We start from the raw sequence: 24,020 nt of genomic DNA on the forward strand, positions 1-24,020 counted from the left end.
AACTTTATTACTTCTGCCACAAATGACATTTCACGTTGGGTATGAGGTCAGCAATGTTATTTTTATGAATTAACCAACACTTGCTTTGAAACTTGAAGGTGTGCATTTCCTTGTTTTATACTATTATTGTCATATATACATATGTGACGACTCAATGCCATAAAATATCAGCTGCATTGGTCCAAAGTACAAACAGGACCAATTTACATAAATTAGGCTACAAAATGCTGTTACGAGTCCCAATGAAATATGGCACTCTACATAACACGAATCATTGAAATACATATGGGATAACACAAAAACAGATATACAAATATGGCATCAAAGAGGAAATGCAGAATGAAAAAGTCAACTATTTAGCTGAGTACAAGTTGTCTTGTCTTGCCAGGTCAGTTAGTGAGTTGGACGTGTCATGGAGGGGGTTTGAGGGCTAAAGTGTTTGATTAGGACATCCCACAAGCTTTGATCACTTCATTCTACTTTGCTAATGCAATTCTGTATATGGAAAAACATTAATCCACTCATGATTTTACAGACCTACAACGCAAGGAAACTACTAAAACCTGGGGCAAATTTACAAACTAAAGAAAGTGGGCACATGCAGTGAAAGGAATTTACAACAGGTGTTGCTGTTGCATTTTTCAAAAATATATTCAAACAGAGAAATGACATTTTAACTTCAGACTAGTTTTACTTCACAAAACTAACTAAACTAAACAAAACATTAGAATAATATCCTAAATACTCTTTATTTTATACACACCATGTATACAACGATGTTAGACTGAAATTATCATCTCTTGGCTTGAAATGCAGCGCTTTACGTGTTATGTCTGAATAAAGAGGCCGTTCCTGGGAAGTGTTTAAAATGTGGGAAGTGTTAAAATGTGGAAAGCAAAACCAAAGAATTTCCAAAACTGTGACTACATTAACCACCGTTCACTTTTAAACACACCAGCTCCTGATGTACATCTGGCAAGATTTAGCTTCACCTTTTCTTCCCAATTTTTTTTGTCCTCACATCTACCTGTCTGTTTAATGGATTTTCTTACCAGTTATCTTCCCTTTCGACTACCTCAATGCCCACTTGCCCATTTAATGGGTTAACCCACGAGTTAGCATTCCTTTCAGATAGCTCAATAATTATCTGTTTATTTAAGGGGTTTTATCAACGGTTATCCTTCCTTTTACCAAGCTCAGTGTATGCCTGCCTATTTAATGGATTAACCCATAAGTAATCTTTCCTTTCAGCTAGCTCAATGTCTGGCAGAGTATTTCATGTGTTTACCCACAAATTATCTTTTCAGCTAATCCAATGTCCACAAGTTATATTTTCAGCTAATCCAATGTCTGCTAGTTTATTTAATGGGTTTATCCACAAATTATCTTTTCAGCTAATCCAATGTCCACAAGTTATATTTTCAGCTAATCCAATGTCTGCTAGTTTATTTTATGGGTTTATCCACAAGTTATCTTTCCTTTCAGCTTACTGAATGTCTACCAATCTACTTAATGGTTTTTCCAACCATCTTGTATCATGGTCACTTTTGCGGGGCAATTTTCCATGTACCTGTAATAAGATCCTCGCCACACTGTTGTGCGTGTCCAGCATGAGATTCTGCATATCATTAAAAACACAGACCACAATCAAGAACGCGCTAGTTATCAGAATTAATACTACACCCATACAACAGTGTAGCACATACAGTTTAACAGGATTAAATCAAGTCCTGTGAAACAGACAGGGGCGTTCTTTTGATCACCCCTATACAGCATATCATATAATGCTAGGGACTAAAGTTATGCATCCGCATGCGAGTTACAGGCATGTGGGGTGTATGTGTATATATATATATATATGTGTGTGTGTGTCGGTGTTTTGTACATGTCGTGTTAATATAATGGATAAAACATGTCGTAATGTTTGGTAACATGGAAAAAGGGTTGTAACTCTGTATATCATAGCCCAAAGGGGTTGATTTCCCAAAGGGTAAGTCGCTGAAATTTTGTAACTATACTACAGGAGTCTGTGGGTAATGATACAGAGAAAAGGGCTATAACTCTTGTGAGATTTGGCATGAAAGAATAATTCAGGTCTAATGCTACACTTGTGTATTTAAGCTGTACTGTGTCAAGAAATTTGGCCTGAAGAAGTCGGAATTCCAAACAACAATAGTCACTAAAGATAAATTTCTTCTTGTTTGCTTCATGATATCATATCCATTAACATGAAAATATTTTATAACAAATATGCTATGATTTCCTTAACATACTTTCTTAATTTCTACCTGTTATTCAGATGTCATCAACTGCACCTTGGATGCTGCACTTCAATCAATTAAAGCTATTTACAGTAACGATAATAAAACAATCCAGTAACATTTTAAGAGCTGCTGTCGAGGAAATGCATCTCCAATCCATCCCACAAAGTAGAAACAAACGTCACCCATTAACATCCCACCTGAAGATCACAAAGACGAACTCCATCACACACCCAATGCTTGTTTATTTACAGATCACAATGAGGGTGCCAAGAGTGTGGATACCTGGCAGGAGGGTATCGAGTGGGGGTGTCGATGTGCTAGTCCAAATCATCCGCGCTGACCCCTGGATCAGGTAGGTTCAGTTTGAATTCCGAATTATCCTCCGCCGGCATTGGCGTGTTGAGGACCATGTCAAAGTCTATAAAGGGCTGGGTAGAGCCGAGGACATCACTGGAGTTGGGGAGGAGATTGTCGCTGTCATCTGCAAGGTCCAGTAGCGAGGGCACATCATCCAGTGGTGTGTACTGGACCAGCTCATTGCCTGAGGGGGGAGGAAAAGAGGACAGGTTTGAGAGGGATATACAACTGTCATGTTGATGAATACAGCTTGTCTGTCAGAAAATGGGACATGACCCTGTCAGACAGAAGCCTGTAAACAAGTAGTTGACATCTTTTTTTTTTAACACACCCATCTGAGAATTTGGTAAGACCCATGTTATATTTAATATGGTTAGCATGGTTAACTTACCCACTGGCTGCTCTGGGACTTGTAATGATGATGTGGAAGGTGATGCATGATCCTTTGTCTGTAATCAGAGCAAATACTATTAAAATTACATGTTTAATATCCAACAAATTACTGCAAAGTGTTATCAATAAATAATATCCTCACTCCTCAACCTTTTTTCTGCATGAAATAGCTACTTTCAGGGCTTCACAAAACGTATAATTTTATCAGTTTACACAGAATGCCTGCAAAAAGGTTGAATTACAGTTGTAAAATACAGCAAATATCTTCATCAATATTAAATAACATTCCTTGATTTATTTGTTTATTTGATTGTTGTATTACGTCATACTCAGGAATATTTCAGTTTCAGCAACCGCATTGGTAAGAGGCTAATGGGTCACCGTGCTGTGCAAGCAGGCTAACGACTCAGCTACGAAAAACTCAGTACATTCAAACAGAAAACATTTCACTACTGACTTTCTTTTTCTTTATGCAGCTGCTTTTACCACAACAAAACCACATAACTTTCTTTTTTTTTTCGTATTTTATGATTTGGAATGTACACACTACCAGAGGGAGTTTCTCTATTTCATTTAATAGCTCTATTAGCTTTGATTTGACTGCAAATAAACATCCTGAACGTTGCTCCTCTTGGACCCATGATTCCTAAATATTAACAATTTCAAATTTCTTAGCTCTTTCCAGGTCCAGAATTCACACTCAATAGGAAACTTGGAATAAATCTTTAACAGTTATACAAGTTTAAGAAAATGTAAAAGAGTCATAATTTTTATTAGTAGAACTTCCACATAAAGCTGTGCATCAGGGAATACAACAGAGAATTTGAAGGCAAAGACCTCTCCAAATCAAAATATGGATCACTTAACAGACCACTTAAAACTATGCATAAATATACTTTCATTTATTTTTTCAGATTTTCATTCAAACATTTGAATTCTAAGGTAGGCTTTAAGGCCCATACTATCAGAGTTTAGGAAATCTGATGTCACAGGAAGTTTTTCCAACGTTAATCAAGTTTAAAACAATTTAAAACTATCAGTACAAAGAGATTAAAATAAAACCAGCAGAACTGGGCAAATGTGTTAAACTTTAGATGTAGACTAGTCCATAAATACACTATTCGTCCTCCTCATCACAACGTTGTTGATGGGGGACAAATCCGCCTACAGTGTGATAAGTAAAGCGCATTGTATGAAGTTTGTTAGCTACTGAGTCTGAGACATGCGTAAGATGTTTTACAGGCATATTTGTAAAGCCAAATCAGTATGATAACTAAACTTTTGAGTCCAAAATATTAGCAAAATCATAAAAGTTTTCTCCACAGGCATGACAGGAACAAAAACCTCATGAAAAATCTGACCCATTGAGTCACGAGTTGTAATAAAGCGTGTTATAACGAGGAAGAGGTACACTGCCACATGTATGTGGCCTAAGTACATTACTTACCTCATTGGTGCCTAGTGGAGAGAGCGGGGAATCTACATCAAACAACTGAAGAAAAAAACAGACAGGTGTATCAGCCTTAAATGCAACAGGTGAAACAAATACAGGTAGGATCACTGGAAAAAAGTGCTAGAATTGAGACCAAAATATCTGGAGTAAAAATATGAATTTAGAGTAAGTTTCTGAAGTTACCCCAAAACACAAATGTCAAACATCTGTAGTGAAAATACGAATTTAGAGTCAGTTTCTGAAGTTACCCCAAAACATAAATGTCAAACATCTGTAGTGAAAATACGAATTTAGAGTCAGTTTCTGAAGTTACCCCAAAACACAAATGTCAAACATCTGTAGTGAAAATACGAATTTAGAGTAAGTTTCTGAATTTAGCCAAAACACAAATGTCAAACATCTGTAGTGAAAATACAGATTCAAAGTTAGTTATTGAATTTAGCCCAAAACACAAATGTCAAACATCTGGAGTGAAAATACAGTTTCAGAATGAAACAGAAGCCAGCCCAAAACATCAGTTAAACATTAGGAACTACACTGTTCACAGATTTTAGAAATTTTCCGTGGACAAATAAAAGAGTTGGGATCAGAAGTATCATTTAAAAGCCCTTAAAAGCACTAAACTCAAGGTGAAATACAGAAGTTTTGTAAGCCTTTTTGCATCACATTTTGAATGGCACGGACACATTTACATTCGCTTTAAACTTCCAGCTTTAAAATGAGTGGTTGACACTAGCCGGACCAGTGCTTTCCCAAACTAACCCATCCCTTTGTACTCACCCCCATCAGAAGATTTGGGTCCAGGTTATAGGTTGGGCTTCCGAGAATATCCTTCAGGTTGTTGATGTCCATCTGAATGTCTTCAAGGTGGTTGGACATCTCCAGGCTGAAAACGAACCAGATCAAAACATCAGACAAGCTGAAGCCCACGAAAGCTTAGTGTGACACCCACTACTGTGCCTCACCCTGGGTGGTGAGGAAGAGAGGCAGGACTTCTGATACACCCGTTTTTACCAGCAGTGGGCATTTCTAACATTACATTCAAGTACTTGAAAGCTTACCACCTTTTACTGGTACCCCATCAGGGTCAATTCCAGAAAAACAATTCTTACTTCAGTTAAAAATTTAAAACCTTTGTCACTGTGCTAAATTTTCGGTCATGGAAGTTGAAAATTTTGAATCTTTTTGAATAAAGATAACATTGATGAGGTGGTCTCAATTTCAACTCACAGGGTCAAAAAAAAAACATTAAGTCCACAATCCTATTTCATATCGTTTCATATCCCTCCCCCCCCCCCCCCCCCTCATGACTAAGATGCAGGCTTTGCTTGATTGTGGGAGTTCTATTGATCTGAGAAAGGCTTTTTTTTGAGATTTATTTGGAAGATAACATTTTATCCTCCTGAGAAAAAATGTATGTTTCAGCACCAAAAATAGTGTTTTTTTTAGCCTCTAAAAATGCACTCCATAAGGTGAAATTTCAGGTCATTTTCCAGGTAATGTAATGGTTTTTCACACATCTCCCCCAAAGGTCCCCCCCCCCCCACACACAAAACCTCATCCTTACTAAATAGCCTGACCAGAAATGTGAAATCTTGAGACAAAAAAGAAAAACAAACTAATTTTGAATTATGGCACAGCGATAAAAATCTGGATGTACCAGAAATCCTGGACAACTCGTCCTACAGCCAGCTCTCAACCACAAAAGCTTTACATGGCAAATTTCTGGTTTTCACAATGATAACGACGAACGCGTATGAAGAACGATCTAGGTCCACGGAAATAATTACCACATTTCAGGAGGCACAGGGTGATGAGGAGGTAAAGACTCTGTCTTGTAAAAGCTAAAACACGAAAACATCGCAAAGGTCAAATAATAAAGGTCACCTTCATATATGCCACCTCGCATATCCAGCAACTATATGTATGTACTTAAACGCTATGAACGTGACATATCTAGCTACATGCATAGAGTCACCCTGGATATGATCCGACCACTTCCATAACCACAACCAAGTGCATGTAAACATTATGCATTATGAATGCCACATGCCTGTATGTTAGAGGATTCTTTGTAATTTCAAAGTATCAGGTCGAATCTTTCAACTTTAACAGAATTCCTGCCATTTCCTCTATTATCATTCCATGAGACACTGAACACATCCTACTCTTTTGTCGACCTGAACTTGGAATATACGTTGAACTTTCTTTGACTTTAGAACAGGAAAATTAATACAGCAATATATATATACATATTATATATATATATATACATACATATATATATATATGTATATATATTATATATATATATTTATATACAGTGTAGCCTCGTTATAGTGCACTGCTTTGGGGACAGGTTCCTGAGCGTGTTACAGGCTACCTCGTGCTATAATGAAATCACCTTGGGATCCAGTATATACGGCTACAGTCTATCTTACAGGTCAGGATTTTGATATCAAAAGAAGTTTTATCAATGCAAAATATGTTTTGTCAAAGGCGTTCTTATTGTTAGTTTAAGAAGTTAGCCTCGTATCACCGTAATCACAGGCCTGAGCTGATCTGAACTCCACAAGCTGAATTCAAATAACATAGTTTCAGTCACTTTATTTTCAAATAAAAACAGCTACAACGCATTTGGTATCCAATTCGTCCATGTCTACTTATATCAGAAGTAACTCATGGAACTTACAAGCCTCAGATTCAAAATGGCGGACTGCAGACGACTGCTAATCCGATCACGTTACCATGTTATAATTACTGCACAAAAAAAAAAAGACAATGTTCACCATTTTAATGTATACCATGCTAAATCAATGTCTTAAATGAAGGAAAGAGGAAAAAAATTTTTAAACACTTGAGTGAGTTCATCTCAACTCTTGCATGTCAGCATGCCATGCCCTGCATGGAGGTATATATGGAAGGAGGAACAACTCGCCCAGTAAGTCCAGCAGGCCAGCCAGACACACCTGCTGTGTCTTTGAATGATCTCTCCCGTGGCGCTGGGTTTGATGTCCAATGTATGATACAGTGCCACACAGGGCGTCCACGAGCGGAGCTTAGGATGAGCTACCCCAAAAAGGATTCCATCATGCGCGCTTATTTTGAGTAAAAAGCGTCAACTCTAAATTCAGCACACAACAAAGATGTAGTAAAGTCTTATTTGTGCGTCTAAGTGGACAGTTTAATCACATTTATAGGACTATTGTATCAGAAGTTATAGTATGTAAAGGACAGCGATATTTACTGAGGAATCAGCAACACTTTTTATTTTTTTCATTATTTTCCGGCATACACAGTGCGATACAATTATGTTTGCAGATAGCATTAGTTTGTGCCTTTTACCTGGTCTTGACAGATTATTGGCCCCGGAGATCATTTTTTTTTTAAAGGATGACTGAAAATAAGCAATTTCTTAACAAGTTTGATTTTTGAAAAACACTACATTCCTGTATTTCTCGAAAAACAAGAAGAGTGGTGAATTGAAATGGAATATGGTCAAATCCAACTCCCATTGGACAGGAATGTCATCCCTGTTTAAACCTCCACAGTCATAGTATATGTATTAGCCTTCCTCCCCGGCCGTACGTGGGAAAGTCTGGCAACAACCTGCGGAAGGTCGTGGGTTTCCCCCGGGCTCTGCCCGGTTTCCACCCACCTTAAAGCTGACCGTCGTAGTATAAGTGAAATATTCTTGAATACGGCGTAAAACACAAATCAAATAAATAAAATAAATATGTATTGGTGGCATGTTGCATTATGATTATTCAAAAATGGCTCTTTATGGTGAAATGGGACAAGGGAATTCTAATTAACAGCATGAAGTTGAGTTTTCTCTGTGATGTAACAAATTAGAAACTGTTGTCTTTATGAGACATACAAACCATGGATCTGCGGTCATTACTAATCAACTACCGACAACATGTGCTTGTTTATAATGTTATTTACTTTTAAATATGATATTCCCAAGGAAATTGGCAAATTGGTTTGACATTCATTCTGTTGTTCTGAATTTATTATTCACCAGCTGAACAGGGTGGCTCTGTTGTGAGCAAGCCACATTTTAAGTACCTTTTGCCCCAGGTGTCAAAAGCTGCGATAGTCTCACAAGCACATGCGCGAGGACCCGCCACGTGGCAGACAACCTAATCCCCTGTAAAAACAAAGTCCTGGCTGTGTCGGTAGCGTACAATGAACACTTTGATGAGCCTGAGTTGTTCCCCCTTCGATATATACCTCCACACTCCCTGCAGTTTCACCCCTCGCTTTATAACCATTCATTTTAAGTTATAAGCATGTTATGAAAGTGTACAAACATTACTCCATTCATGAAGTATGCCTATCACAGTGAGCAAAAGGTATTCTGCATTGCTGACAAAGCCACATACAAGTGGAAGTAATGCAGCGCGACAACAACGCCACACTGGCGTTTGGAATCAAACTCACTCGCAAGGAAATGTAACCAGTTACAACCTCGTCCATTACTCATAGAAAAATCCATTTCTTTTTGCTTATACACATGGTTCACACCAACAGGAGGAAATGAAGCAAATGATGTTGCAGGATTTACGTATATTTCTTTGAAAAGTCTTTATTCGTCTGCAGTTTTAGCTGTTCTCTCACAAAAGTACATCACAGAGTTTTGGAGGACACGATTTGGGTCGTGTTATATCCGATTGTGCGCTATATCGAGGCGTCTTATAGCGAGGCTACACTATATGTACATACAAAAACTATTACAGGCAGAAATCAAATACAATACAACAAAAATATATCTGAATTTTCAAAAAAAACATAAAAGTCACAAATAAGAAATCACTACTGTCATGCACAACTTGGAAGCACTGCTTAAACTTGAATAATTAACAAAAAGCCAATATTACTCCGTTAACTCAACTAAAAACATGTATTTCTTTTCCTTGTCACATCACTTCACACCACACGCACATAGCAATGCAAGCCAGACAATACATGAAAGGACTCATGTTGCCGCACCAGTTATCTCCCCTGATTAACTCCACAATACACTTGTGCCCACAAGTATTTGTGATAGCATTCTATTTCTCAGAATCACTTTGCTGCCATATCCACGGATAAGCTTCACAAACTAAAGTGGCGGCTTGGAATTTCTGAATTATGAACAGCGTTCCATGTTGTGTGAGAGTTACCAAAATAGAGTTGCTACTTCAGCAGACTGGACACTTACGGTTATGTTCCAACACTGAATACAGTAAATGACCTTCAGGAAATTTCGCCTATGATTAACGGCCACATCTTGTGTGAATCTCAGAAATTCTATTGATCTCAGAATGGTTCATTGATGTTTAATCAGATGGTAGGATTATATCCTACTAGAAAAATATAAATTTGAGGATCAGAGATCATATTCAAGGACATTTTTTAACCTCCCAAAATGCAATTTTTTAGGGAAAATTTATTTAATCATTTATCTACAGCATTTTCTCTTGCATTTAAAGCTGCACTTTTGGGGCAAAAAATTAGATCGTTTTTAAACCCTGTCTAGATCTATGCCTATAGGATGCTCTCTTTATGCATCTTTATCAAGTGACAAATCTCCCTTGGCTCCTTCCACACAACTCACCTGGGGTCACTAAATCGGGGCAGTGAATTGGTGTTAGGCTGAGGGTTAGGGTGGGTGTGGCTGACCGAGACTTGATGGGTGTGGTTGAGCGGGATCTGACGGGAGAGTCAGGCACCTGAATACACGGAACAGACTGTACAGGCACAGGGGCACTGTTAGATGTAGAACTGGACTGGTCTGTGGACTGCTGACAGAAAAATCAAGAAAAATTAAAAACGATCCTCTTGAAAATAAATACACAATTTTCATCAGTGAAATATTTATCTGACTGGAGTTATACTTAACAATATTTCACACGTAAAATGTACGATGGCAGCCAGCATTAGAGTGTGAGGAAACCACACAGAGCCTGGCAGAAACCCACAACTATCTCCAGGTCGCTGACAGATCTTCCCATGTACGGCCAGAGAGAAAGTCAGCATGAGCTAGGCCCACTTGTACGAAGCCCACTTTAATTTATGAGCATGTAATGGCCATGGTGATGTAATGTCTACACAGCTGGTTGCTATGGTAGTTACATGCTCATAACATTAAGTGGGCTTCATACAAGCAGGTCCTGAACTTGACCTCACAGCGATTGCACTGGTGAGAGGCTCCTGGGTCACTGTGCTGGGCTACTATGCTAACCATTAGGCCATTGAGACGGTCATCAATGAAATACATTAATTTTGATTTTTTTTTCAAGAGTTCTTTTCACTCTTAGCTGGGCAGTCAATTGCCATGTCCACTGCCAGGATTGAACCTGCACCTCATGGGTACCAGTGACTCAAAGACAAGTGTCTGAAAACCACTTTCTTAAAACGGTTCAGAAAACTTTCAGCAATTATGTCATACCAACAAGAGATAGATTCAACACTGCCAGCTCACTGGGATACAATTGTTATGAGTACAACACCTAAGCTGAAAGACCCAGGTTGTGCTGACAATACCAGTACAGTACTGCCTTAATTCCTCGACCTTTTCACACAAGAAAGCAACTTTCAATGAAATTCATGCACCTTTTCGATTTGATTTCTTGGAGATGATTTATCAATTTTACTGCTACACAAAAGTACAATGTCATAGCTCACAGAACAATGCTCTCTGAATATGCATTAGTACTGCAAAAAGGTTGAAGAATGACATATACAGTATAGCCTCGCTATAGCGCACCATTTGGGTGGGGGGGACAGGTTCCCGGGTGTGTTATAGGTTACCTCACACTATAATAAATTAACCACTACAGTTCATGATTCTGAACTAGTATCCAACCGCCTAAAAGTTTTCATGTATAAAACACAAGCATCTCAGCACCACCCTACCAGTCACAACCCGCGAAGCTACATGTACAATGGTATTGCGTAGTCACGGGCCTAGGCTGATCTATCAATCTCAGGCATGTTAACCATTTCTCAAACTCTAACATCTGGGTGAGTTCATCGCATTTCTGACATGGCAAAATGCATGTAAGCCAAATCTAACTCTTTGCAGTTTCATATCTTGCTTTATAGCCCTTCAACAATCTCAATAAAGTTATTGGCATTTACTGAAAGCATACAAAAATAGCCCCAACCCCCCTCCCCTTCCCCCATCTTCCACCCCACCCCACGTCATTTCAGGGAAAATATTTAAAGTTTTCTCAAACCAGCAAACAATTTATGTCATTTTCCATATACACTTAATACTTATCGCAGGACGTATGTCCGCTGGGCTTTTGTTTGCAGGTTTTTGTCTGTTGAGGCCTTTGTTCGCACTCCCATAAAAATGATACCACTTTACAGTGAGGCTACACTGTACATGTATGGTAGTCATTAGAAGTAAACCTTTAAACACTGTAGTTGATGACAGAGATGAGCACTTACAGGAGTAACTGTGATGGTTGGGCTACTAATGTTACTGTTAGAAGGAGCTCCATTATCCACTTCGCTCATGTTGAGGAAATCTGTCACATCATGAATAATCGGGCCAGACGAAGTAGGGGACGAAGATGATTGGGGCTGAAAGCATGAAATAATTAAACTCAAGTCATTAATACAGGACAACCACAACAAATGGTGCCAGTGAACATGTGTTGGAGAGTGAACAAGTCTCGCAGAAGTACACAAATAAAATTGTACAGCACATCGCCTATAAATTCAAGGAACTTTTCACTCACTAATAGCCCTCTAGCACAAAATGTAGTGCAAAAAGGTGATTAGCGGGTGATAAGCCATGTGAAGTTTTCTGTGAACTACTGTCAATCTCACAGAATATATGTCTATATGCTTGGGGTTATACATTGTACTTAACAACTTTTCAGTCAATATGACAACGAGGATTCAATAGGTGGGCTTACATATACTGTTTCTTCATGCGGCATGGCGTATCTATGACACCAAAGTAGTGCTGCCGCCACTGAAGTACCATGCCAAAGACACCAGGCATGACACCTTCACCCAGTCACATAATATTGACACCTCTAAGAGGTTTTAACCTCTCACTGTGAGGCAGCAACAAGTACCATATTTCAGGTCTTTGGTTTGAGTTTATCACATAAAATTTTTCACAAAAACACATACAGGGTGTATAGTTGGTGAAAAAAATCATAAAATTAATGATGATTTACTGCATATGAACTTTTTTTTCTAAAAAAAAAAAATCATCTTTAAAGCCTCATTTTTGTTCTATTCTCAGTAAGTGGTGCACCAATCTACAACAGGAGCTTACACCTGTAAATCGTACCCCAAGCCCAAAATACATATCTCAACAGTTGCCGGTACACCATAAAACTTTTATTTATAGGGTTCAAAAGCTCACATTCCAATTTTTGACAGAAGCCAGATTTGGTTTTATGGAATAGGCCCCTTGAAATTATGTCAGCCTCTATACAGGCGATTCGGTGTGAGCACAAAACATCGGTCAGCCAACAGGCAAAATCACTCACAGAATCTATGTTGTATTCCGTAGGGGTCTCATCGATGCTGTAATCTTTTGAGAATTTGGGAGACTTGGCTGCCACCTGGCTGGCGTCCGGTAACATCAAGGGCATCTTTCTTTTGAGACCTGCCCGATGGCTTCCTCCCACCAAAGTAACAAGGAAGCCTATCAGCTACAAAAAACAAGGGGCAATTGGGGTTATTCATTTCCCTATAAAATTAGGTGTTTTGTGACATGCTGTACTTCTGAAGTACATACAGAAACTATTGATGAACGCTTAAATGATACATGAAATGCTTTGGTTTTAGTTCTTAGTGTGCAGTTTAACAGTGCATTAACAAATTTCAACCTTCTTTTCGGGGGGTAAAAATGACATCAAAGTATTGTTTTCTTAAGGCCCCAGCAGTCAGTCCGGAAATTAAGTACCTTGTAGTGGCGACCTCAACGATGATCCCCTTTTAAAAGTGGGGACAGACTAAACGAGGTGTGGGGGGGGGAGGGGGAGGGGGAGGGGTGCTAAGCTGGCCTGGCAAACCCCTGCAGTGTCTGAGTATATCAGCTTGCCTACACTGTCTATACATGTATATAGACGTACATACAGTCAGCCAACAAAAAAATCAGGTGCAATGTATATTAGCATACAGAGACCACTGAATGAAATGTCACTGAGTATACAATGGTATCAGTTTGAACCAAAAATCTACAATCTATTTGGGCATGACTGAGAGCGATCGCTCACCTTTCATCGAAAGGACTGCTATAAGGTGGATGAATCAAACAAAATGTGTTCTTCATTATATTTTTGAAGTGTTTCTACAAATATACTAAATGATATCAATGAATGAATGCATGCTTGGTGTTTTAAGCCGTACTTAGCCATTTTTCAGTCATATGACAATGAGAAAGCGTGTGTATGTACATTGTGTCTTCTTGTGACGGGGAGTCCAGGGCAAGGCTGCCTCCCTCAATTATCAGGGAGGATATTACACCAGACACCTCCCCTCAGTGTTGAGAGCCAAGTAAGGCAGCAACAAGTACCATTTTAATGTCAATGGTATGACCAGACCTGGGTTTGATCTCAGTCCTCCTGATTTCAAGGCAGAGGCTCTAACCATTTAGCCACCTAAGAGGGCCCCTAAAGAATATGAAGGAAATCTACACCCAACATCATCTGTGGATATACGTCAGTGATGTGTTTTTTCCAGGCGTCACACCAGGCAAAATGGAAACAGAAAACTTTTTTCTGTATTTATATTGCGAGAAATTTACATTTTTTTTTTTGAACAATTTAAAAAAAAAAAAAATACTCAGACTACCTTGACCCTGATTACTTAATCATGGATTTTAAGAGGCCAAGGTTTTGACACTTTTCTAGGTCAGTAAGTTTCCCAAAAAGGACGACATACTTCAACTGGCCATACCTTGTTGATAATCTGCTGCTGTTTGGAGTGTTTTTGTCTCAGGTTGGCTACTTCTCGCCATAATGCTTCGTTCTCTCTGGAGCAAAAAATACCCACATCATTAATAAGTGATGTTAGGTTACACAAACATACACGTACATTATGGGCAAATAACGTCTGGATTACATGTATCAGGTAAGGTCTTTATCAGTACAATTCTACCACCGTTCACAGGGTCCTTGCTGACAACAGCCATTAGACTGCACTTGCAGGGATATTCGTGCAGTCTTACGCACGTCGATGACCAGTTGTCTCCCACCAATAGATAAACAGCCCATGTTTTAAGCAGATTATCCCTGGGTTATGACATAGAAAGGCGTGTCCAAAATAAGACATGCCCAAATTACACATACAGAAGCAAAAGAATAAGAATACTTTGTAAATTTAAAAAAATAAATAAATAAATAACTACTAACACAACATGTGGTCATTTTAACATTACGTACACAGCTGGCAGGTCCAATTTGGCTTGGAATATAGACATTGCCTACTACAAATGGGAAATGAATATAGTCGTTATGCCCAAATTAAGATAACCTTGAGCTCTGACTGACCTTCAGTTTACATATTTGCACAGTATCTACCTTTTCATGTTGTCTATTTTGACATTCATATGATCCTGTTTGCCCCGTAGGCTGGTAACATCTGTCAGCACTTTGCTGATATCCTCGGACTTGACCTTCATCGCATCTACAGGTGTCAAACTCACCATCTACAAATTCAGAACACTGGCACTTTTACATTTCGTCATTTTCTTACAAACATTTCAGACCACATTGTTCTATGCATTATTTCCCCCTGCAATTGTACTGTAACTTTTTTTTCCAATCCCAGTTATTACATGATTCTAATCCTTGTAGGTTTAGACAGTATTACAGATTCTAAGTTCATCACATACATCCAGATTCGAAGTCCATCCCACACATCCAGATTCTATAAGTCCATCCCAAACATCCAGATTCTAAGTCCATCCCAAACATCTAGATTCTAAGTCCATCCCACACATCCAGATAATAAGTCCATCCCATACATCCAGATTCTAAGTCCATCCCACACATCCAGATTCTATAAGTCCATCCCACAAATCCAGATTCTATAAGTCCATCCCAAACATCTAGATTCTAAGTCCATCCCACACACCCAGATAATAAGTCCATCCCACACATCAAGATTCTAAGTCCATCCCACAAATCCAGATTCTACAAGTCCATCCCATACATCCAGATTCTATAAGTCCATTCCACACATCCAGATTCTAAGTCCATCCCACACATCCGGATGGGATACATGAATATAAAGCTCTCTAAATTTCCAAGCATATGTACATGTATGTCAAACTGACACTCACATCATAAGGTTTGTGGACCTTCCTCTTGATATGCTCTAGCAGGTGCTCCTCCCCCTCAAGAAGTAAGGGTGCTGAAACTCCAGATCATCCTTCTCCGACTTTAACCCTCCCTGATCCACATTCAGCACTTTGCGGAAACCATCTGACACAAAAGTAAACATTCGAACATTAACAATGGGTGATCTGGGGAACCGCTTGCATAAAGGGATCGCACGCCTAAGTTGATTGTAAATCATTAAGTTTTATTTGTTTCCCTTCATTTGATTGGTGTCTTACGCGGTACTCAAGAATATTTCACTTATACAACGGCGACCAGCATTATAGTGGGTGGAAACCGGGCAGAGCCCAGGGGAAACCCACGACCATCCGCAGGTTGCTGGCAGACCTTCCCACATACAGCCAGAGAGGAAGCCAGCATGAGCTGGACTTGAACTCACAGCGACCGCATTGGTGAGAGACTCCTATGTCATTACGCTGCGCTAGTGCGCTAACCAACTGAGCCACAGAGGCCCGTTGTAAATCATTAAGATCACCTTTGTAGCTCTAACTAACACTTTCACGAATGGATTGTAAGCTGCGATAGTTGTAATTTACAATCCAAAATCACAATCGGGTCGACCCTGTTGTAAATATTTACTATTGCCACAAAATTAATCTTGAGTACAAATATTTATGTTAGCTAGCCTTAGATAGACTCCTGGTTATTAACTTCCGACTCGATTTACAAATGTGAGCAAATTAATTCTCAAAAAGATGTTACAAGAACAACTTCACATACGTTGTTTTTGACTGATGCATTTTCCATTTACACGGACCACAGTCGTAAATGTTAAATTTGGCATACGATCCCTATCGTAACTCTCAAAAGTTACAATCACCATAAAATTCCTTCGCGCATGCGACTTATTTTTCATAAGCAACTTATTTTTACAATCAATTGTAAACTCAACTGTCGCCCTTGCAACTGATGGTAGCTATATGTCAAGCACTTTGTGCCCAGCTACAATTTTTCATACATAAGGATGAATAATAATATTTACATTCAAAGACAGAGGTGTATGTCTTCACCATGTGTCATCATGGGCATTTTGCCAGGTGCATGTTGTGACAGCTTTGAAAGAAGCGTCACAGTTTTAAAAACATCACAAAACTAAAATCAAGCATCATCATAAACTATGGGGTTCAATTACAGTAGAAAACCATGCACAGGCCAATTTATACATCTACAATAAGGGAGTTTAGAATCTGAACTCTTTATCGCTGAAGGTAAAAAGAAGTATTAATGCATCATGTGACCCATCAGAAATGTCAGGTAATTCTTTGTGATTACATTTACTATAAACATGTCTTTACAACTAGCAAAACTGCATTATTAAATACAATCAGATAAACCACCTCATTATGTTGAACAATTGGTGTTTAGTGCCATCCAAACAAAGATAGAACAACTCCAACGTTGAGGCAGTTATGAACTGCTATCGGAGCTTAATGAAACTAAGCCTAGATTAAAAAATACAGGCCTTTATTCTGTAACATTACAACTGAAAATTTAGGTACAGTTGAGCTTTGCAGCTTAGGATTGCTTTTCCTGTTCATTAGATTACTACCGCTGACTCTGAAACCAGGATGTCTGAGTATCACATGTAAGCACATGTCAGGGCCATCCTTATAAAAGTCTCTGTTGGGCATAAGAACCATCACAAAAAACAGACGGTAAATACAGAATCCCTTACTAATTTATTATGTATTTTATTAAGTGTGATCATGGAGTAGTTCATACATGTACATGAATGTGAGCAGTGTTCATAAGTCCTTATGAACATTGACCATGATGAAGTTCATATGAACACTAGCAGTAGCAAGTCCTCATGAACACTGATCATGATGTAGTTCACATGAACACTAGCAGTAGCAAGTCCTTATGAACACTGATCATGATGTAGTTCATAGAGTATGAACGCGAGCAGAAGCAAGTCCTTATGAACCCTGATCATGATGTAGTTCATACAGTATGAACGCGAGCAGCAGCAAGTCCTTATGAACACTGATCATGATGTAGTTCATACAGTATGAACGCGAGCAGCAGCAAGTCCTTATGAACACTGACCATGATGTAGTTCATACAGTATGAACGCAAGCAGTAGCAAGTCCTCTTGAACACTGATAATAATGTAGTTCATATGAACATGAGCAGTAGCAAGTCCTCTTGAACACTGATCGTGATGTAGTTCACATGAACATGAGCAGCAGCAAGTTCTTATGAACACTGATCATGATGTAGTTCCTACAGTATGAACGCAAGCAGTAGCAAGTCCTCATGAACACTGATAATGATGTAGTTCCCAGGAACGTGAGCAGCAGCAAGTCCTTATGAACACTGATCATGATGTAGTTCCTACAGTATGAACGCAAGCAGTAGCAAGTCCTCATGAACACTGATAATGGTGTAGTTCATATGAACATGAGCAGTAGCAAGACCTTATGAACACTGATCATGATGTAGTTCCTACAGTATGAACGCAAGCAGTAGCAAGTCCTCATGAACACTGATAATGATGTAGTTCATATGAACATGAGCAGTAGCAAGTCCTCATGAACACTGATAATGATGTAGTTCATATGAACATGAGCAGTAGCAAGTCCTCATGAACACTGATAATGGTGTAGTTCATATGAACATGAGCAGTAGCAAGACCTTATGAACACTGACCATTATGTAGACACACATACCATATTAATTACTTTACAAATGCTATACTCACACATGTTTAGCTGCCTGATAAAGCTGGCTATGTTACTGTGCTTGAAGTATAGAGGTAGAACCTCTTTGGCAAACTGAGCCTGCTCGTAGACATGGGAAACTCTGACCAGTCTGCAAGTAAAAAGACATTGTTTATAATCACTGTAACCCACCAAATTTGTAAATATTTTACCCATCATGTCTATGATACAATGACTGATCAGGGGACATAAAAAAAACCCTCAACCAGATACATGTACATACATACACATATATATGACTGATTGGTATTTAAAGCCACAGCAAAAGCAGATACATGTAGAGCCTGGATTCAAAAACTAAATCTGGGGATAAATAGAAACAACACATGTACAAACTGTAAAAGCACATCTTCAATGCTGAGTTTGATCAAAGGCTACACCCTAAAGTTTTTGCAAAAAATGATTTTATATCTTTATTCTTTACTTCTTTCTTTTTGGGTTAACTTTTGTGGTCATTTTTGCCCAGGCCTACACACTTTGCCTGTTGTATTTTTCCTCTCCGCTGTTTTAATACTCAAGGTTGTTGAAACTGAATTCTTGTTCAGAACACCTCCGTCTGTGACCCATCTGCTGCACTTTAATTTGTTTTGATGCTGATATATTTATCATCTGCCCGATAATGTTGACCTAAGTTTTAATGGCATGGAAATTACAAGGAATATCACACGGTTCAATCTTGTAATCCACTGACAAGAAAGCCATGTGAAGCAAAAACAATTTTTACATATTTCTAAATTTAAACTGAATACTGACAATCCTGTTGATAATGCGAATTTTGGTATGTTTGCCTAAAACGGCCAAATGGAATGTTTATTTATTTGTTTATTTTAAAATTCATGCTCTTTTATTGTTCAAACCATCTGATTGATAATCTATATAGTTAGACCATTCAAAACAGCGGTTAGCACGCTAGCGCAGCGTAATGACTCAGGAGCCTCTGCACCAAATGCAGTCGCTGTGAGTTCAAGTCCAGCTTATGCTGGCTTCCTCTTCGGCCGTAAGTGGAAGGTCTGCCAGCAACCTGCGGATGGTTGTGGGTTCCCCCCGGGATCTGCCCGGTTTCCTCCCACCATACTGGTGGGAGGAATACTGGCCGCCGTCGTATAAGTGAAATATTCTTGAGTACCGCGTAAAACAAAATCAAATATATAAATAAATTCAAAACAGCTGTTCAGTTATGCTTGGAGTCAATTCCAAGCTACCTGGATAGGACATCATCCATAACATATGTATGGGCATAGGCAACCAAAATTACTCACTTTAGTAATCAAGAAAGCCATAAAATATGAGCACTGCTTATTTTTAAGCAATGCAGCTATGAGAAATATAAGGAAAAACCAGTATTCCTCAGTTTTCTTTAAAAAGAAAATGCTATGAAATGCATTACAACACGTTAAAACAACTACAAGCCATAATGTGTTCACAAGGTAATGCAGACTTGATGACCTTGGTCAAGGTCAATGAAAAATAAAAAAAAACAGAATTTTAGTGCATGACTTCCCACAAGATAAAAAATTTATGAAAACTGCTTTATAATTTTAAAATACTTAGCTGACAATCTTGTCAAAAAAGAAACTTGATTGATCAAATGACCTTGAAGCAATTGGCCAAGGTCACCAAACATGAACAGGGTTCTTCATTATGCTTAAGTGTACAAGACGTGTAAGTTGTGCTTGGAAAAGCTGGCTATAGGCATTCAACAGGAGGCACAGGCCCAATGACCTTGAAAAAATCAATGTCAATGAAAAAAATCTAGTTCTCTTACATGACTAGACTGGGACCGCAAATGTTGTTTAAGTTACTTAGAAGTTGACAAAGTGGAGTCATCAGGTGTGAGTACACAAAATGTGTCTTCTTTTGGCAGGGCGAGTCCATGTCGCCAAAGTATTGCCACCACTGAAGTATCATCCCGAAGACATTAGACACGACACCCAACCCAGTTACCCAGCTACCCAGCTCATGTCAGTTTCCTATCTGGCTGGCATGCGAAAGTCTGCCAGCAACCTGCAGATGGTTGTGGGTTTCCACCACGCTCTCAGTGCTGGGTGCCAAGCAAGGCAGAAACAAGTACCATTTTGGGGTGATCGTTGGTGCTATATCAAAACAAGTAACATTTTGCTATTGTTATTTTGGTCTTTGGTGTGATCCAGCTCAGATTTGATCCCAGGTCTCCTGATTTCAAGCCGGACACTCTAACCATTAGACCACTAAGGTGGATAACTTTTACTGGTGTAATGGTTGAAGATTAGACATGGATTCAAACTCGGGCCTCTGCAGCCGAAGTCCAGGGCTCCACCAACTGAGCTAAAGGGAACTGAGCTGGAAAGCTGCTCCTGTTACACTCCTCCCCACTTAAATCCTTCCCCCTCTCCCAAAACACACCCACGTTGACAGGCCCAGAGCTCCACGCTTCTTGGAACCTGTTAGGTCACGGCACCAATGTAATGGTTGAAGGATTTCACTATGTGGGTCACACAAGGATTCGAACTCTGGTCTCTGCAGCCGAAGTCCAGAGCTCTACCAACGGAGCTAAAGAGAAATTCCCGCTAGCTACTGCTAGTAAAAGCACTGGAAAGCAAGTCCTTATGAACACTGACCTGTTACACTGGTAAGAAATCATATTTTTGTTCAATTTACTTAATTAGTTTGCACACACAAATGTTTTCCGGAACTAAAATGAGTCTAAGTGCGGCCCTGATAAATAAACCAGGACTCAATGAGTTTTGTTTTAAATCTTCCTTTTCACCTACATAACCCAATCTCATGTTAATTAAGGCTATCCTTAACAAAGTTGTTTGTGGAAGTGACCTAACAGTGGGAAAACATTAGGTCATTTGAGAGATATACTTTCTCTTTTTTTACTCTGGCTACCAGTAATGAAAAAGACACAGAATTTAAAGACATTAACAATGAGAGAAAAATAAAAAGAAGAAACTCCATCCAAAGACAATGACAAAAATTTAGAATAGAGCTCTTTTATGTATGGTCGATCAGGTGAATGGGGACATACTTTTTATGATGGCTTCAGCCTTCTGTACATGGGAAATTGTGACGGTCACTATTATCTTATTTAAAACACCTGAAACGATTTTTATGACAGTCAACATTAGGCCATAAAACTTTGATTCCTTGCTTCCCTGATATTATTTTTGGTCAGCAGGCCTCAACGCAGAAAATAAAAATAAGCACATGAATGAGGGTTTCAGGGAAATGATCAATTCGTTTTCGTGTCAGTTCCCAGGTTACAAATTCACGGAACCAAAAGTCTGTTTTTCACAAAAAAAAAAGGCTTTGCTACTCGCTCAGTAAACAATGAACAGAGTTAACTGTCTTCAGAATTGAATCATGAGCCTTCAATTTGTGGCTAAGGTGTCACTGGTTACTTGTACTTTGTTGCCAGACTGGTCTAAGGAAAAATTTACCTTTTTTTCAATCACTTTGTGTACAGTCGGCCTGCAATGCTATCTGACACAATGGACAAGAATTAGCACAGCCGATGAATTACATGTCGGACAGATGGCCAATCAAGGTCCTTAACCAAGGAAGTGGTGATTCAAATGAAATTCGGACTCTGAGATTAGTTTGATTGCAAGGCTGTTGAGGAAGTTGTATTTAACACATGCTGCATTGTACTATCACACACAAAGACACAATGATGTGTGAAGTTTTCACTAACTAAACTTAACCACTGAATAACAGATGACAGGATGACCAAAAATTTATAAATCGGTTTTGTTCCCCTCTTAGAAAACCAATGTGCCTTTAATTTTCATACAGGTTTTTTTTTTCATTTGATTGGTGTTTTAGAGTACTCAAGAATATTTCACTTATACAACGGCGGCCATTATTATGGTTGGAGGAAACCGGGCCACCCGCAGGTTGCTGTCAGACATTCCCACATACAGCCGGAGAGGAAGCCAGCATGAGCTGGACTTGAACTCACAGCGACTGCATTGGTGAGAGGCTCCTGGGTCATGACGCTGCGCTAGCACACTAACCAACTGAGCTACGTAGGCTCCTTTTCTCACAGACTTTGCATTTCTTTCCTTACAAACTCCATTGTTGGCAGCTGACGTCTAACTTTCAAATTGTACATTGCGTTTTTATACACCCACATTAAGTACATTTAAAGGCTGATAACTTATCTGTTTGAAACCAAATAACACATTCGAACAATCTAGTATTACCTGTATACCAGCAACTTTGTTCAACCAAACTTAGAATTCTTTCCATACATTGTAAATATATTTACAGTCCTCAATTCTTGATTGATAATGTAAAGTTGCATCCGATGTAAGCTGGGGTCAGAAGATGGAAAACAGATTTGTCATAGAAAGACAGGTTCTGCCTTCCTAACTGCTAAATGCATGACCTCAAAGGAGGTCTCATTTGCAATACCTGATACTATAGGGCTTATGACAGATATGAGTTCTCTGCGGTACACAGCCTTCGCGTATAAGCGTTGTGTGAATGGAGCATTTTCTTACCCCAACTCCCGTTATATGTGCAATTGCCCCCACACAGAACTCCCAAGAACTTGTATCTCTCACAGGCCCTATAAATAAGACCTATACACAAAATATACCAGGAAGTGATACCACATAAATACATTTTGAAGCAGCCTCAACTCTGCATAAACATAAACTAACACACAGTAACTGTATGCTCTAACAATTATAATAGGCTGCAATGAATGATCTGAGTAAAGTAGTACACCAGGTCAATAACCTGTGAGGATACTGGAGTTAACTCAGATAGGGCGAGTAAATAAATGCAGCCCGAGACGTTTTACACTGCAACTATAAAGTAACTAGACTAGTTTAGAAGGAAATGGTATTTTTAGAATGGGGCAGAAAAAAGTAGGCAGTGTTTTGAACACGTCATACGGCTGACATTTGATTCAGGACGGATGGACATTTAGGAAGGTACATCGTTTGTTTTACCGCATGTCTTCTCGGCCGGGCGGCATTTACCCTGCGGGCAAACTCAAGAAATATAGGGCGGTGAATTTACCTCATCCCACCGAATCAAATGGTTGTAATTTGGATCCTCAACCAACGTCCAAAGCTTCGACAAGAAAGCTGGCACTGTTCCGTGCCCGACAGTTTCGGTAACAGGATACATTCCTCTTAGAATATGAGGACCACCTCTCACACATGCAACAACACCGTTTGTCAAACTCTTCTTCTGGCTCTTTGGCGCATGCGTAAACACAACTCTGACGTCTTTGATGGGAAATAGAGATCTCTTCTGAAATGGAGGCGAGAAAAGGACTTGTACAGAAAGTACAATTCATAAATAATATCTTTGAATACTATGAGAAAAATGTTAGTCAAAAAATATAAGAATGTACCTGAAGTCCTACTTATTCCATTCCAAAACGTTTGTAAAAAGAAACAAATATATGAAACAGCAAATCTAGTCTGTTAGTTATTTTCACTGTCATCGACTGTAGATTACCCAGTCC

The 24,020-nt window shown here is 39.0% G+C and overlaps 1 protein-coding gene across 1 annotated transcript; it reads right to left on the minus strand.

The window, feature by feature from the left end:
* Positions 1-1,872: 1,872 nt before the first annotated feature.
* LOC135474938 (heat shock factor protein-like) lies at positions 1,873-23,821 on the minus strand. The gene is given in 15 exon segments (XM_064754633.1): positions 1,873-2,805; positions 3,013-3,070; positions 4,462-4,506; positions 5,248-5,386; positions 6,182-6,311; positions 10,070-10,256; positions 11,911-12,045; positions 12,972-13,136; positions 14,386-14,461; positions 15,009-15,136; positions 15,791-15,822; positions 15,825-15,914; positions 18,535-18,628; positions 18,630-18,644; positions 23,567-23,821. Coding segments are annotated over 15 exon segments (1,629 nt in total). The 5' UTR covers positions 23,678-23,821; the 3' UTR covers positions 1,873-2,581.
* Between the last annotated feature and the right edge of the window lie 199 nt (positions 23,822-24,020).

Source organism: Liolophura sinensis, chromosome 9 (assembly GCF_032854445.1).
Source record: "Liolophura sinensis isolate JHLJ2023 chromosome 9, CUHK_Ljap_v2, whole genome shotgun sequence".
In the NCBI taxonomy this organism is placed as follows: domain Eukaryota; kingdom Metazoa; phylum Mollusca; class Polyplacophora; order Chitonida; family Chitonidae; genus Liolophura; species Liolophura sinensis.